We start from the raw sequence: 16,566 nt of genomic DNA, 5'->3' as shown, positions 1-16,566 counted from the left end.
TGATGTGTGCTCACAAAAATCTTAAAATTGACCAGTGCTTGAAAAAAAAAAAACATGCTTTTGCCTGCTCTCTCTCTCTCACACACACACATCGAATACGCATACACATACACACACACACACACACACACACACACACACATCGAATACGCACACACACACACACACACACACACACACACACACACACACACACACACACACACACACACACACACACACACACACACACACACACACACACACACACACACACACACACACACACACACACTCTCTTTTATGTTATCAGATATGGCTGAGGAATTCGCAGAAATATGTCCTTTTGATTTGAGGGGACAAACATGCCTTAATATGTTTAGTAGAGCAGATTTGAGCCATTTTAAGCAAAAATATTAAAACGAAAAATATATATATATATATATACTTAATATCTTGTGTTTTTGACTGTTAGTCAACCAAAACATGCGATTTAAAGAGGTTCCTTCCTGCTAATCTTACTTCAGACACTTAATTGACTAAATGATAAATTGCCTTAATTGAAAAAAAACAGATTAATTGACAGTTAAACCTGCAGTGTGTAGAATTGTGGGTTTTATTTCCTAGCAGATTTTGTAGAAAGTAATTATAATATCCATAAGTACGTTTAATTTAGTGCATAATTTTTTTGATTTTTTTTTCCCCTTAGAAAGGGTCTCATATACAGTATCTCACAAAAGTGAGTACACCCCTAACATTTCTTCAAATATTTCATTATATCTTTCCATGCGACAACACTGAATAAATGACACTTTGATACAATGTTAAGTAGTCAGTGTACAGCTTGTATAACAGTGTAAATTTACTGTCCCCTCAAAATAACTCGACACACAGCCATTAATGTCTAAACTGTTGGCAACAAAAGTGAGTACACCCCTAAGAAAAAATGTCCAAATTGGGCCCAAAGTGTCAATATTTTGTTTTGCCATCATTATTTTCTAGCACTGCCTTAACCCTCTTGGGCATGTAGTTCACTAGAGCTTCACAGGTTGCAACTGGAACCCTCTTCTACCCATTCATGACGACATCAAGGAGCTGGTGGATATTAGAGTCCTTGCGCTCCTCCATCTCCCGTTTGAGGATGCCCCAAAGATGCTCAATAGGGTTTAAGACTGGAGACATGCTTGGCCAGTCCATAACCTTTACCCTCAGCTTCTTTAGCAAGCCAGTGGTCGTTCGGAGGGGTGTTTAGGGTCGTTATCATGTTGCAGTACTGCCCTGCGGCCCAGTTTATGAAGGGAGGGGATCATGCTCTGCTTCAGTATGTCACAGTACATGTTAGAATTCAATGAACTGTAGATCCCCAGTGCTGGCAGCACTCATGCAGCCCCAGACCATGACACTCAAACCACCATGCTTGACTCTAGGCAAGACACACTTGTCTTTGTACTCCTCACCTGGTTGCCGCTCCACACTCTTAACACCATCTGAACCAAATAAATGTATTTTGGTCTCATCAGACCACAGGACATGGTTGCAGTAATCCATGTCCGTAGTCTGTTTGTCTTCAGCAAACTTTTTGTGGGGTTTCTTGTGCATCATCTTTAGAATAGGCTTCCTTCTGGGATGACAGCCATGCAGACCAGTATGATGCAGAGTGTGGCGTATGGTCTGAGCACTGACAGGTTGACCCCCCACCCCTTCAAGCCCTTCAGCAATGCTGGCAGTATTCATAGGCCTATTTTCCAAAGCCAACCTCTGTGTACGACGCTGACCACGTGCACTCAACCTTCGTAAACTGGGCCGCAGGGTGGTATTGCAACATGATAACGACCCCAAACACACCTCCAAGACGACCAGAGGCTTGCTAAAAAAGCTGAGGGTAAAGGTTATGGCCTGGCCAAGCCTGTCTCCAGACCTAAACCCTATTGAGCATCTTTGGGGCATCCTCAAACAGAAGGTGGAGGAGCGCAAGGTCTTTAATATCCACCAGCTCTGTGATGCTGTCATAAATGGGTGGAAGAGGGTTCCAGTTGCAACCTGTGAAGCTCTAGTGAACTACATGCCCAAGAGGGTTAAGGCAGTGCTGGAAAATAATGGTGGCCACACAAAATATTTACACTTTGGGCCCAATTTGTAAATTTTTTCTAAGGGGTGTACTCACTTTTGTTGCCAGCAGTTTAGACATTAATGGCTGTGTGTCGAGTTATTTTGAGGGGACAGTAAATTTACACTGTTATACAAGCTGTACACTGACTACTTTACATTGTATCAAAGTGTCATTTATTCAATGTTGTCCCATGGAAAGATATAAAGAAAAATGTGAAGAAATGTGAGGGGTGTACTCACTTTTGTGAGATACTGTATGTCCATATTTCTGCATATCTTGGACCAAGGCCAGTGGCCGCCATCTTGAAAGTGTCATCAGGTGCATTGTTTAGAAATTAGAATTGTTCTTGTCCTTGAAGGCCACTGTAGCTTCTGTTATTATTCTAAAGGGTTGGGGTTACCCAGGGAGCGTTGCATTCTAGAACTTTGTAGAACTTACTTGATGATGTCATATTACACACTGCACCTTTAATTGAAAAATAACAGATTAATTGACAGTTAAGTTAATGAGTAGATAGAGCTCTTGGTAGCAGTACATCTGATCACATGGTCGATTTCCTCATTATCCCTCCACTAAAATGTCAGAAAATTATGGGTAAAATAACTTCCCACATTGCATCAAATACACACTTTCTAAAGGGGCTGGAATCAGTCACCATTTGTCAATAAAAAGTTCCAGATTTTTTACTCATTTTACAAAGAGAAACCCAATAGAAAATGACCAGAACTTTTTTTTTTTTCTTTTTTTTTCAAATATATTTTTTTGTCATTTTTATGCTTTATTGATAGTGTAGAGACAGAGTTGAAATGGGGCAGAGAGGGGAGTGACATGCAGAGAACGACCGCGGGCTGGAATCGAACCCGGGTCCGCTGCTGGCCGAGGCCCATGGGGGGGGGGGGGACGCCCTACCAACTGAGCTAAGGGCGCCCCCTACATTTTTATTTTTTTAACCAATGTTTTTCTTTCCTTTACTTTTAGAGCTCGTGGACAAATGTATCGGCTCCAGGATTCACATCGTCATGAAAACCGACAAAGAGATCGTCGGCACCCTGCTGGGGTTCGATGACTTTGTCAGTATCCTTTCCAGCTTTATGGGCCGTTTATAGTAGCAAAATTTTATAATTTTTTTTTTTAACCTTTATTTGTACAGGTAAATCCCATTGAGACCGAAGACTCTTTTACAAGGGAGACCTGTTTTCCTTTCCCACGTTACCATTCACACACACATTCATACACTGATAGCAGCAGGCTAACTATCTACATTCACACGAGGCAAGGTGGGTTAAGTGTCTTGCCCAAGGACACAACAACCATGACACAGGTGGCAGGGCGGGGATCGAACCTCCAACCCTTTGATCATCAGCCGACCCGCTCTACCAACTGAGCCACAGTCGCCCCGATGGTTAAAAATTCAATGTGTGTGTGTAATCATATGTAAAACAAAACCCAAATACGTATTGAATATTCCATTCGCAAACAATTTGACAATATGTAGAAAATAACATAATGCTCACCTTTTCTAAAGTATTTGTTCCAAGAGAGCTCATATTTTTGAATCACTTCATGTATTTGCAGATCAGCCACGGCAAAAGTCACATGTAAACAGACAGACAGGTGTGTGTGTGTGTGTGTGTGTGTGTGTGTGTGTGTGTGTGTGTGTGTGTGTGTGTGTGTGTGTGTGTGTGTGTGTGTGTGTGTGTGTGTGTGTGTGTGTGTGTGTGTGTGTGTGTGTGTGTGTGTGTGTGGAGATGTTTCATGTCAAATGTGCTGCATGATTTTACTGTTTGCTGTAAATATTGTCCCAGATTTCCCTTAACAGTGTTCCAGACATGGTCCTGGAGGATGTGACAGAATTGTAAGTGCAGCCTTTCATTTTTTGTTGCATCAAGCAAAGTAATTTTTTTTTTACTAACCGCTCACCTGTTTAAACCTGCAGTGTGTAGAATTTTGGGTTTTATTTCCTAGCAGATTTTGTAGAAAGTAATTATAATATCCATAAGTACGTTTTAATTTAGTGCATAATTATTTTAGAATTATTTGTTTTCCCCTTAGAAAGGGTCTCATATATGTCCATATTTCTCCATACTTTGGACCAAGGCCTTGTCACCGCCATTTTGGAAGTGTCATAGTTGGAATGTCATCAGGTGCATTGTTTAAAATTTAGAATTGTTCTTGTCCTTGAAGGCCACTGTAGCTTCTGTTATTATTCTAAAGGGGTGGGGTTACCCAGGGAGCGTTACATTCTAGAACTTTGTAGAACTTTCTTGATGATGTCATATTACACACTGCACCTTTAAGTGGAGTCAGCCATTCTGGAGAACGCTTGTTGTATAAATCAGTGAATATCTCCTCACGATCTGCTGTCTATCCTTACTGTGTGCTGGAAAAAAAATCTGGTGTTGTTTATACACAGCCTAGAGACTCTGTATTCCCACATAAAGAAATCATAATTAATTTAAATTTTATTCACTTGTTCATTTCTGTGTTTCAGTGAGATCACCCCAGAGGGAAGGCGGATAACCAAACTGGACCAGATCCTCCTCAACGGCAACAACATCACCATGGTGCGTATCAAGATATACTGAAGGTTTTGTTCTGTAGGGATGTGTTAGTCCGATTAAACACTTCAGATGGTTGGGCGCTCCAGTGGTGTAGTGGATAGAGCGTGTACCATATTGGCTCCGGCCCTCGTTGCAGTGGTCGCGGGTTCGAGTCCGACCCGTGGACCTTCTCTCTCTCTCTCTCTCTCTCTCTGTCTCCCCATTTCAACTCTGTATTGTCTAATAAAGCTTGAAAATGCCAAAATATAATCTTAAAAAAAAAAACACTTCAGATGGTTAACTTTCAGTCAATTAAACTACACTAACCGCTTCAGATCCTGTTAAACAGCTTGGAAATACTAGTCCATTAAACTATGTATTTTGAATTTATTTTTTCACATATTTTAACCTTATTTATTCTTGAGAGATCAATTGAGGGGTGATCCTCATTTCCAATGATGTCGAGTCAAATTTTCATTTAGATCATTTGTGCCCATCCTTTTAATACAATGTTGATTTTAAAATATTCACAAATACGTTAAAGGTGCAGTGTGTAATATGACATCATCAAGTAAGTTCTACAAAGTTCTAGAATGCAACACTCCCTGGGTAACCCCACCCCTTTCGAATAATAACAGAAGCTACAGTGGCCTTCAAGGACAAGAACAATTCTAAATTTTAAACAATGCACCTGATGACATTCCAACTATGACACTTTCAAGATGGCGGCACTAGGCCTTGGTCCAAAATATGCAGAAATATGGACATATATGAGACCCTTTCTAAGGGGAAAAAATTATAATTCAAAAAAATTTTTTCAGCTATTATGCACTAAATTAAATGTACTTATGGATATTATAATTACTTTCTACAAAATCTGCTAGGAAATAAAACTCAAAAGTCTACACACTGCAGATTTAAGTCCACTGTGCCAAATGTTGTGAAAATTCAGCCTTAATTAACAATGCTGATTTTGGCATGTGCCTGTGTAGTGTAGGCAAGGCAAGTTTATTTACAGTATATAGCACAATTCAGACACAAGGCCATTTGAAGTGCTTTAGTGTAAACTAGCTGAAAACTTGTTTAAACGACAATGCAATTATTTTTCGCACACATCCCAAGTGTTTGAGCCATTTAATGTCCATGTATATCTTGTTTACATTATGATTTCATACTAATATATATATTTCTTTTTTTAATTAATGTATTTTTTCAGCTGATTCCTGGAGGAGAAGGCCCCGAAGTATGAGACGCATCATCTCTTCGACGTTGATGCAGTTTTGTTTTGTGGATAATTTTCTTTTTAATTTTTTTCCTTATGTCATTATCGCTCTCCCCCTGTTCATGTCGAGGGAGTGAAAATATTTTTGTAATAAGATTCCTGAGTGAGTTTTTGTTTTAAAAAGAAGAAATTAGATTTTTGTTTTTACAAAATAAAAGAGAATGAAACAATTTGAAACAAGCATTTTTTTATTATTATTATTATTTTAAACTCAGATGTACAACTTTTAATTTAGTGCAACAAGTATCCTCGTACACCAGCAGTGATAAAACCTTGGCTGCGTTCCGAATCGCATACTTTCTACTATATAGTTTGGTAGAAAAAAGATTTAGGATGTCCCGATTCTTGTGGCCAGATTTAGGATGGTTAGAAGTACCCGGATGTCCTACTTCATGCGGCCAAGATTGTTAGTGTTGAAAAGTGCATCCTATTTGGGCGATTCTGACCCACAATCCAGTGCGCACGTGAAGTGACGTCACATCGACGAAGCCTCCATATGAAAACAAACGGGGATGCGACGGATATAAAAGCAAGAGGCAAGATCAAGGCGCAATGTTATGATGAAATAAGAGAGAAAAGTATGTCCCAATAGTATCCCTACTGCATCCTAACTAGATTCTTTTTATCGTCAGATGTAGTATGTAGAATAGAGAAAAGAAAGAGTATGCGATTCGGAACGCAACCCTTGATCCAGTTGAGTTTTGAATGTTTATTGAAGAAGAAGGAGAGAAAAATGGGACTGATTTTTAGACGAACATGTCATGAACCCTGCGTTCCAATTCACATACTTCTTCTTTTTACTACACTACATACTAAAGTACAGAAGAGTTTTAGTCTTTTTACTACACTACATACTAAAGTACAGAAGAGTTTTAGTCTTTTTACTACACTACATACTAAAGTACAGAAGAGTTTTAGTCTTTTTACTACACTACATACTAAAGTACAGAAGAGTTTTAGTCTTTTTACTACACTACATACTAAAGTACAGAAGAGTTTTAGTCTTTTCACTACACTACATACTAAAGTACAGAAGAGTTTTAGTCTTTTCACTACACTACATACTAAAGTACAGAAGAGTTTTAGTCTTTTCACTACACTACATACTAAAGTACAGAAGAGTTTTAGGGCCACAGACAGGAGAGAAAACAATCAGATATGGCAGATTTTTTTTCATTATGTCAAGAATAAAGACAAATACAGCAATTGGAGTTAGTGGGGCATCTAGGTATTTTTGTGGCATACTGCAATTGACATGCATGTTTTGGGACATCCTAAATCTTTTTCTGGCGTACTAAATAGTAGGGAAGTATGGGTATTGGAACGCAGGGTCAGTGTTTACTGAACTAAACAACGTTGGGCTGTAGTAGGATCTGTCTCCGCGGTGACTCCAGCTTTAGTACATGGAAGGTTTCTCCTCTCCCTTGGGATTGGTCACCTTCTCCAGATTCTTGCTGATGATGTCGAAAAGCTCGGCCTAAAAAATATAAACAAACGGGTCAAATTAAAGGTTTTAAATGTCAACGTAACAGCATGTTATGTTGGTTAATACTAAGGCTGAACCATTTGGAGAAAGTTTAAAATCGTGAATTATTTCGTTGGCTTTCCCTTAGTTTTATGCCGTCACTGTAGAGTTGCTTTATAGAGTGTGTGTGTGTGCGCATGACAAGAAAATTCATGCTCCTCCTGCTATTGTATTATAAAGTTGCAGCCTGTTGCTGATTTTCAGTTTCCAGGATTGTGGCATATGTGTTATTTTAATACTTGAGAAATTATGTTTTATGATTACTATGCAGGGGTTTCATGATCTTGATTACAAGTCGGAAATGTGGTGAAATAAGTGATCGTTGCATTTATTTAAAAAGAATAAATTAAAATTGTTATTATATAAAACCAATGATCATAGACTCAAATGGTCTGTAAAAAAATAATAAAAAAAGAATCGATGATAATCTGCATTGTTTCAAATTTCGCTTTGAATTTCGAATTGCTCCCGATAGTTAGCTTGCACCCTGCGTGGTAGCTGCTGCTGCTGCTATCGGTGTATGAATGTGTGTGTGATTGGGTGAATGTGTACAAAACAATGTAAAGCGCTTTGAGTCTGTGAAAAACCAGGGAAAAGCGCTATATAAGTGGAGTCCATTTACCATTTACCATTTGAAATCCCTAAATGTTCCAGCCCTAGTGAACACTTGTCTCTCATGTCGGTGTGACTCACGTAAAAGCCGCGGACGTCAAGAACGATGACTCTGATCTCCGAGTAGATGGCCTCGTCTTTCTCATGGACCAGAGTGCGGTAGTCCATCTGGAGACAGGGGTGGAAGGTTTGTGTTATAATATATAATCAGAAGTTTAAAATGACTCTATTATTAGTCTGGCTACATTAAAAATTGCCTTTTTTTAAGCATATCCCCTCTCAAGATACCACGAATCAGAGGGGGTCCTCACGTTCGGTTTAGAAGACTAAATCTAATGTATTGTATTGTTTTTCTAATTGTCAAGGAATCACAGGACAAATCAAATCAAATCAGTTTTATTTGTATAGCCCAAAATCACAAACACATTTGTCTCAGTGGGCTTTACATTTCATACAATATGATATACGATACAATATGATACAATATGACACCCTGCCCTTACACCCTTAGCTCGGCTGAGAAAAAACTCCCAGTAAAAAACCCTTTACCGGGAATAAAAAAATTGAAGAAATCTCAGAGAGAGTCGACAGAGTAAGGGATCCCTCTCCCAGGACGGACATGCTGCAATAGATGTCATAAGTAGAGAAAATCACGAAGGAACAACCAACAATGTGGTGTGAAATATGTAAATCTTTAAAAACTGCCAAAGTATTAAGTTTTGTTTTCTCAGACAAAAAGGAGGAAAAATAGTGCATTTGTTGGGGACTATTTCTAGCAGTGGATGAAAACAAATCAAAATCAAATCAGTTTTATTTGTATAGCCCAAAATCACAAATACATTTCTCTCAGCGGGCTTTACATTTCATGCAATGTGATATATGATACAATATGATACTTATTAGTGGAGACATTCACCGTTATTTTATTTGGGGAACTGAGAATAATTTACATTGTGCTTTTTCATTGTGATGTGTGAGAGACATCAGGCTGTAACATACAATACTTATTATTGGATACATGAACTCTCAGTCATTTTATTTGGGGAAGGGATTTGTTGACAGGAAAATGAGCAGATGGATATTCTGAACAAACACTCACCACATGAGTCTCTTTGGAAGCTTTGGCAACAGCGTCTCCTCTCTCTGAAAAGTATCTGGACAATTCAACAGAGACGGTTTCAAAAGCTGAGCAAAGTCAGGACATGTACCCGTAGATCTGTGATTATGTTAACCAACTTTACATTTAACTATAACAAATTATATACAGTTGATTTCTGATGTTGGAATGAGTCTTAAAGCTGCAGTGTGTAGAATTCTGGGTTTTATTTCCTAGCAGATTTTGTAGAAAGTAATTATAATATCCATAAGTACATTTAATTTAGTGCATAATAGCTCAAAAAAAAAGTTTTGAATTATTTTTTTTTCCCTTAGAAAGGGTCTCATATATGTCCATATTTCTGCATATCTTGGACCAAGGCCTAGTGCCGCCATCTTGAAAGTGTCATAGTTGGAATGTCATCAGGTGCATTGTTTAAAATGTAGAATTGTTCTTGTCCTTGAAGGCCACTGTAGCTTCTGTTATTATTCTAAAGGGTTGGGGTTACCCAGGGAGCGCTGCATTCTAGAACTTTGTAGAACTTTCTTGATGATGTCATATTACACAATGCAGGTTTAAGATCCTGCATTCCTAATAGAAAAGTGCTGTTGACTTATTTTTTTTACCAAAACAGCTGATGAACTAAACATATTATTTGGAAAGTAATTGGTGATATTTTCCATCATTTAGATTCATATCAAACCCACTTGTTGATGTTGGTCTGAAACCCGTCAACTTTGGTCTTCACTGCAGCCACTCTCTCCAGGATTTTCTCCTGTGGGGAAAATAAAAATGTTTTAGTTCGAATAGAAAATCCTTAATTGTCATTGTGAAAGTACAAAGAGAGTGCAAATAGTTCCTCATTGCAATTGTATATTGGCTTAGGTCGGGCAATAGATACTGTAGAGCACGTTTGTGTATATAAGGTAAGTCGCCAGGTTATTGTCATTTAACACCATAATCGAGGGACACTTAGCCGACTGTTTTTATTTTAAATTTTTTTTTTTAGATTTTTTTTTGGCAGTTTTTTATGTTTTATTGATAGTATAGAGACAAAGTTGAAATGGGGCAGAGAGGGGAGTGACATGCAGAGAACGACCGCGGGCTGGAATTGAACCCGGGTCCGCTGCTGGCCGAGGCCCATGGGGGGGGAACGCCCTACCAACTGAGCTAAGGGCGCCCCCTTTAGCGGACTGTTTTGTCACTGTTCCAATGTCTCAAGGTGCATGTATGAAAGGCTCTGTAGCGTCTGCCAGATGGGAGGAGGTTAAATAATGTGTGTCACTGTGAAATATAACCAAATTAAACATAACATAATAAACATAATTTTATGAAATTGTGTCTGGTCAAATTAGGGCAGATTTGGGGTCATCAGTAAAGCATTATTAGCAGCAGTATTTTCTTCCTTTTTGTCAAGACTGATAAGAATTATATTGACATAAAAATCAGTTCCTGTGACCCATAGCTCTTAAATCAGACCAAGGCCATGTAGTCGTTAGTTTTATTATTGTGTAGGAAAAATTAAATATGAATTTGCAATCCATTTTAACACCATTTGAATAATTTGTGTCACTGTGTAGGAGAGTAAAACGTACCTGTATGGCCACTCCAAAGTCATTTCCGTCTTCTATTTTTGGGATGAGGTGCTGAATCCAGCAGGCCACCTGAAAGCACAGACACAGACACATTACAGGAGTGTCAGGGGAAGTTTTAAAGGTGCAGTGTGTAATATGACAACATCAAGAAAGTTCTACAACGTTCTAGAATGCAACACTCCCTGGGTAACCCCACCCCTTTAGAATAATAACAGAAGCTACAGTGGCCTTCAAGGACAAGAACAAATCTAAATTTTAAACAATGCACCTGATGACATTCCAACTATGACACTTTCAAGATGGCGGCACTAAGCCTTGGTCCAAAATATGCAGAAATATGGACATATATGAGACCCTTTCTAAGGGAAAAATAAATAATAATAAAAAAAAATCAGCTATTATGCACTAAATTAAATGTACTTATGGATATTATAATTACTTTCTACAAAATCTGCTAGGAAATAAACCCAAAATTCTACACACTGCAGGTTTAACAATACAGAAGAGTATTAGAGAAAAAATATGAGAGAAGAGCACATTTATTTTTTCATCATATCCTCTACTTAAATGTATGTGAATTAAGTAGAAATGTAGGGATTATATTTGAAATACAATTAGAAAGAACAGGACAATTGATTGATTAGAGTGATTCACTCACAACGATGATGGCTTCTCTCAGAGCAACGATCTCCGGTTTGACTTTGTCTAGAAGCAGCGTGATCTTCTCGTTCCCTTTGATGAAGCCGCACTTTGGAGCTGCAGACAGAGACAGACAGACAGACAGACAGATGGACAGACAGACAGGCGGAAAGACAGAGAGACAGACAGACGGGCGGACAGACGGGCGGACAGACAGAGAGACAGACAGATGGGCGGACAGACAGACAGACAGAGAGAGAGGGAGGGAGGAGGAGACAGATAGACAGACAGAGACAGACGGACAGACAGACAGAGAGACAGACGGACAGACAGACAGAGAGGCAGACAGACAGACAGACAGACAGACAGAGAGACAGACAGACAGACGGACAGAGAGACAGACAGACGGACAGAGAGACAGACAGATAGACAGGGAGGGAGGGAGGAGACAGATAGACAGAGAGAGAGGGAGGAGGAGGAGGAGACAGACAGACAGACAGATAGACAGGGAGGGAGGGAGGGGGGAGGAGACAGACAGACAGACAGACAGACAGAGAGAGAGGGAGGAGGAGGAGGAGACAGACAGACAGAGAAGAGGTAAGAGAGTGTTTTTTTCTGTCACTATTTTCTGTCATTTTTCAAGCTTTATTAGATAGTACAGAGTTGAATTGGGGAGCTTACAAGTGTCCTTAACAAGTACGTAGAGTACTGCTTGCGTTACCGATAGCCAAAACAGACACGTTAGTCGCGGAAAAACAAAACAAATGTGTAAGTTAACTTTTGTAGAGCGCGTCCGCCTCCACGGTTGCTTCAAGCTCCTCTATTTTGATTAGAATGTCCCGCCCCTCTCCGCTACGTAGGCAAGATGGCGGTCGTTGAGTGTGGAAAGTGTCCATCGCTCCACACTCAAGTTTTAGACCGTTTTGAGTGCACGACCGAGGATCTTACAGTGCACTGCATTTTGGCACACTCTCCGGTTTTGCGCAAAGTGCACTCAAAAAAGTAAGTGTAAGTACAGAAGTGCGCGATTTCAGACACAGCATACTACAAGCTCAGGTTGGACATAAACCTTTTGGTCTGTCACATACATTTCTGTGTTGACTTGACGCCACATGTTAAAACTGTTAACCTTACACCTCACCTTTCTTCTTCTTCTTGTCTTCATCTTCATTCTTATCCGTCTCCATTTCCTGTGAGATGACATTTAAAGGTGCAGTGTGTAATATGACATCATCAAGAAAGTTCTACAAAGTTCTAGAATGCAACGCTCCCTGGGTAACCCCACCCCTTTAGAATAATAACAGAAGCTACAGTGGCCTTCAAGGACAAGAACAATTCTACATTTTAAACAATGCACCTAATGACATTCCAACTATGACACTTTCAAGATGGCGGCACTAGGCCTTGGTCCAAAATATGCAGAAATATGGACATATATGAGACCCTTTCTAAGGGAAAAAAATAATTATTACATTTTTTTTCAGCTATTATGCACTAAATTATGGATATTATAATTACTTTCTACAAAATCTGCTAGGAAATAAAACCCAAAATTCTACACACTGCAGGTTTAAAAAAGGGTCAACAATGAATGAATTACAGGAAGAAACACCTAACAAAGTGGGATATAAATCTAATCTCAGGCCTCTTCAGATACACGTAGATTTATCATTTCATTAAAACTGCTGCAGAAAAATTCAACAGTCCTGCATTAAATCCTTCTAAATTAAATTAATAATCTCCAGTTTTTGTTATATAACATTCATATTATATTGATTTTAAACTGGTCTCTCTCTTGTGAGAATGAGACGCTGTATCTCAATGACATTATCTGTATAAATAAAAGGTTAAATAAAAAAAATAAAAAAAAATAAAATCATTTTGGACTGCTCACTTTTTCTGTTGTGTGTTTGTTTTCTTTAAAAAGTTAAAGGTGCAGTGTGTAATATGACATCATCAAGAAAGTTCTACAAAGTTCTAGAATGCAACGCTCCCTGGGTAACCCCAACCCTTTTGAATAATAACAGAAGCTACAGTGGCCTTCAAGGACAAGAACAATTCTAAATTTTAAACAATGCACCTGATGACATTCCAACTATGACACTTTCAAGATGGCGGCACTAGGTCTTGGTCCAAAATATGCAGAAATATGGACATATATGAGACCCTTTCTAAGGGAAAAAATAATAATTAAAAAAAAAAAAAATCAGCTATTATGCACTAAATTAAATGTACTTATGGATATTATAATTACTTTCTACAAAATCTGCTAGGAAATAAAAACCCCAAATTCTACACACTGCAGGTTTAAATAAATTAAAAAAAAATAAAATAATGTTGAAGGATTTGATGTAAGAATCTAGCCTGACCTCGTCCTCTGGAGATGGAGGGTCCGGTATGGGGATGTCCAGAGGGGCTTGGAGCAAAGACATGTCTGTGATACTGAGAGCGTCATCCTGTAAGTAGAAAAACCAACACACAGAGAGAGAGACAGACAGGAGGAGGAGGAGAGGGAAAGGGTGTTGTCACTATTGTAAAGTGGAGTTCTGCTTGTGAATAAAATGCTGTCGACACAACTCTTGTCCTCTGGCAGCTTTATTTTATTCTATTCTATTCTATTCTATTCTATTCTTATTTTTTTAATTTTTTTTTTATTTTAACCTGCAATTTTTATTTTATTTGCTTCTTTTATTCGCTTTTAAATGTTTTGTAATGTGTTTTATGTATTCTAATCTTGCCCCTGTAAAGCACTTTGAGTGGCCTTGTGTCTGAATTGTGCTATAGAAATAAACTTGCCTTGCCTTGCCTCATATCTTGCATATAGATGTTTGTATAGTTTCAATAAAAGGACTTGGGTCATACAGCATTTTATTAACATGCTCAACTCCAAAAGACCAGTTGCATGTATCTATGGTGTCACTCAAAAGTGTCATAGTAATAGTACATCAACAACTTCATGACAACGATGAAATAAAGTTGTATAACCATATTAAACCTGCAGTGTGTAGAATTTTGGGTTTTACTTCCTAGCAGATTTTGTAGAAAGTAATTATAATATCCATAAGTACATTTAATTTGGTGCATAATAGCTGAATTTTTTTTGGGAATTATTATTTTTTCCCTTAGAAAGGGTCTCATATATGTCCATATTTCTGCATATTTTGGACTAAGGCCTAGTGCCGCCATCTTGAAAGTGTCATAGTTGGAATGTCATCAGGTGCATTGTTTAAAATTTAGAATTGTTCTTGTCCTTGAAGGCCACTGCAGCTTCTGTTATTATTCGAAAGGGTTGGGGTTACCCAGGGAGTGTTGCATTCTAGAACTTTGGAGAACTTTCTTGATGATGTCATATTACACACTGCACCTTTAAGATATTGTTTAGCTTCGTAAATAATATTTTCTTGAGCATATTTAGCTTCAATAAATTTTCTCATATTTCTAGGTCACAACAAAGGCTTATTGATCGTGTGTGTTATAAAACAGAGAACTTGCTGACCCTGAGTAGAGCGTCCAGTTGGGATATCTTCAGTGGGATGCAGTTGGAGAACAAATTCTCTGCCTGAAAAACAAAAAAAAGTCGCAGAATAATTTAATTGAATAAAAGTTTAATTCAACAAGATGAAAAAAAAATCTGAATAAATGTGTTGCTCAACAAACCTCATGATAGAGAGACTGGCGGAAGGTATCCACCTGTGGACGAATGGAAAAACAGGTTTATTTTTTTTTTTTTTTTTTAATATATTTTCAAGTACAAACAGGCATTTTAACATTGACATTTTTACAAATTATACTAAGCAGCATATGCTCTTAAAAGGAAGAATATGAACTAAATAGAAATTAATTAAACTTTTCTTCCCCACCTTTTATACAGTTAATGTCTTTAACAAAACAAAACAAAATTGGGCTAACTTAAAGGTGCAGTGTGTAATATGACATCATCAAGAAAGTTCTACAAAGTTCTAGAATGCAACGCTCCCTGGGTAACCCCAACCCTTTAGAATAATAACAGAAGCTACAGTGGCCTTCAAGGACAAGAACAATTCTAAAAAATAAATATTAAACAATGCACCTGATGACATTCCAACTATGGCACTTTCAAGATGGCGGCACTAGGCCTTGGTCCAAAATATGCAGAAATATGGACATATATGAGACCCTTTCTAAGGGAAACAAATAATTATTCAAAACATTTTTTTCAGCTATTATGCACTAAATTAAATGTACTTATGGATATTATAATTACTTTCTACAAAATCTGCTAGGAAATAAAACCCAAAATTCTACACACTGCAGGTTTAAAAAAGAAAGAAAAAAAAGTGAATATTAATTGTATTGATAATAAAAAAGATTTTAGCACAAAGCCTGAACCTCTGTTTTAACTTCAAAATACTAAACTTTACCATATGATACATGCTGTGTAATGAACCACTCAAAACCAAGACTTAAGTGAGTGAACTGAAAACACATCAGTATAATAAACAATGAAGCTGCTGTGCTGACTCACTCAAAGTGTGACAGATTTACTTTCGATTTCCTCTTTGACGGGACTTTCCGCGTTTACAACCGACTCGGGGTTTTAACACGTTCGTACCAGACATTTCAGAGACCATTTGCATTCATAAACGCTGTTTGTAAAGTATTGTAGCATGTTGTTGTAGCTATCACAGTTAGCTTGCTGTAACCTGCAAACAAACAAGTTTCCCACTCACCTTCGCTGCGCTCGCCCGACTTATTTTCAGTGTTGACGCCTTTGACATGACTTGAGAGAGACCGAGACACCTTTAAAAATCGCTAACACAAATAAATGCGTTCGTTCAGAGCGTTGAGAAAGGGGGCAAACCGTGTGCAGGTGACTGTGTGTCTCGCTGAAATTTATTTAGTGTATTTCCTGATCCAGTGTACTTTCGATATTGAGATCTGATGATGCAGCCAGCAACGCCCCCTCCAAAAAGTAAGTTAGGTAGTTTCCTGAGAATGCATTTAAAAAACATGAGGAGTTCGCTATGGCGTTAGAAATAACTTTATAATAATAGGCTAAATATATTATTAACCCCTTACATGTATATTGGTCACTACAGTGGTCTATTTAAAAGCTAGTTTGTGTATTTATTAGCTGCCACAGTGGATTTTATATGAGTATGACAGTTTTACACCGTATTTTATAGTTTTCAAATAATATATCATTTTA

General features: G+C 38.1%; 2 protein-coding genes across 2 annotated transcripts in view; one reads left to right on the top strand and one right to left on the bottom strand.

Annotated features, from left to right (window-relative positions):
• The window catches only part of lsm5 (LSM5 homolog, U6 small nuclear RNA and mRNA degradation associated), a 6,314-nt gene extending 243 nt beyond the window's left edge, over window positions 1–6,071 (top strand). The window contains exons 2-5 of the mRNA XM_080049949.1: window positions 3,068–3,163; window positions 3,917–3,944; window positions 4,581–4,653; window positions 5,846–6,071. Of these exons, the coding sequence (XP_079906075.1) occupies window positions 3,068–3,163; window positions 3,917–3,944; window positions 4,581–4,653; window positions 5,846–5,878 (230 nt within the window). The 3' untranslated portion in view covers window positions 5,879–6,071. The remainder of the gene's footprint in view (window positions 1–3,067; window positions 3,164–3,916; window positions 3,945–4,580; window positions 4,654–5,845) is intronic.
• An 860-nt stretch (window positions 6,072–6,931) lies between these two features.
• Window positions 6,932–16,299, bottom strand: psme2 (proteasome activator subunit 2). Its single transcript, XM_080049947.1, has 11 exons — window positions 16,088–16,299; window positions 15,036–15,068; window positions 14,875–14,937; window positions 13,748–13,834; window positions 12,520–12,568; window positions 11,398–11,495; window positions 10,740–10,808; window positions 9,852–9,919; window positions 9,148–9,202; window positions 8,130–8,216; window positions 6,932–7,388 (listed from the first exon to the last, which is right to left on the bottom strand). The coding sequence occupies exons 1-11, from the start codon at window positions 16,133–16,135 to the stop codon at window positions 7,308–7,310; spliced, it is 738 nt and encodes a 245-aa protein (XP_079906073.1). The 5' UTR covers window positions 16,136–16,299; the 3' UTR covers window positions 6,932–7,307.
• Window positions 16,300–16,566: the final 267 nt, after the last annotated feature.

Source organism: Ammodytes marinus, assembly GCF_949987685.1.
Source record: "Ammodytes marinus genome assembly, chromosome: 21".
Classification (NCBI taxonomy): domain Eukaryota; kingdom Metazoa; phylum Chordata; class Actinopteri; order Uranoscopiformes; family Ammodytidae; genus Ammodytes; species Ammodytes marinus.
This window is presented reverse-complemented; position numbering and strand designations above follow the sequence as displayed.

Excerpts from the sequence above, each read along its gene's own strand:
- psme2 (XM_080049947.1), bottom strand. The coding sequence starts at position 16,135 with ATGTCAAAGGCGTCAACACTGAAAATAAGTCGGGCGAGCGCAGCGAAG. Across the intron at positions 9,920-10,739 it reads ACTTTGGAGTGGCCATACAG|GAGAAAATCCTGGAGAGAGT; the intron begins GTACGTTTTACT and ends TTTTCCCCACAG. Across the intron at positions 7,389-8,129 it reads TTGACGTCCGCGGCTTTTAC|GCCGAGCTTTTCGACATCAT; the intron begins GTGAGTCACACC and ends TATATTTTTTAG.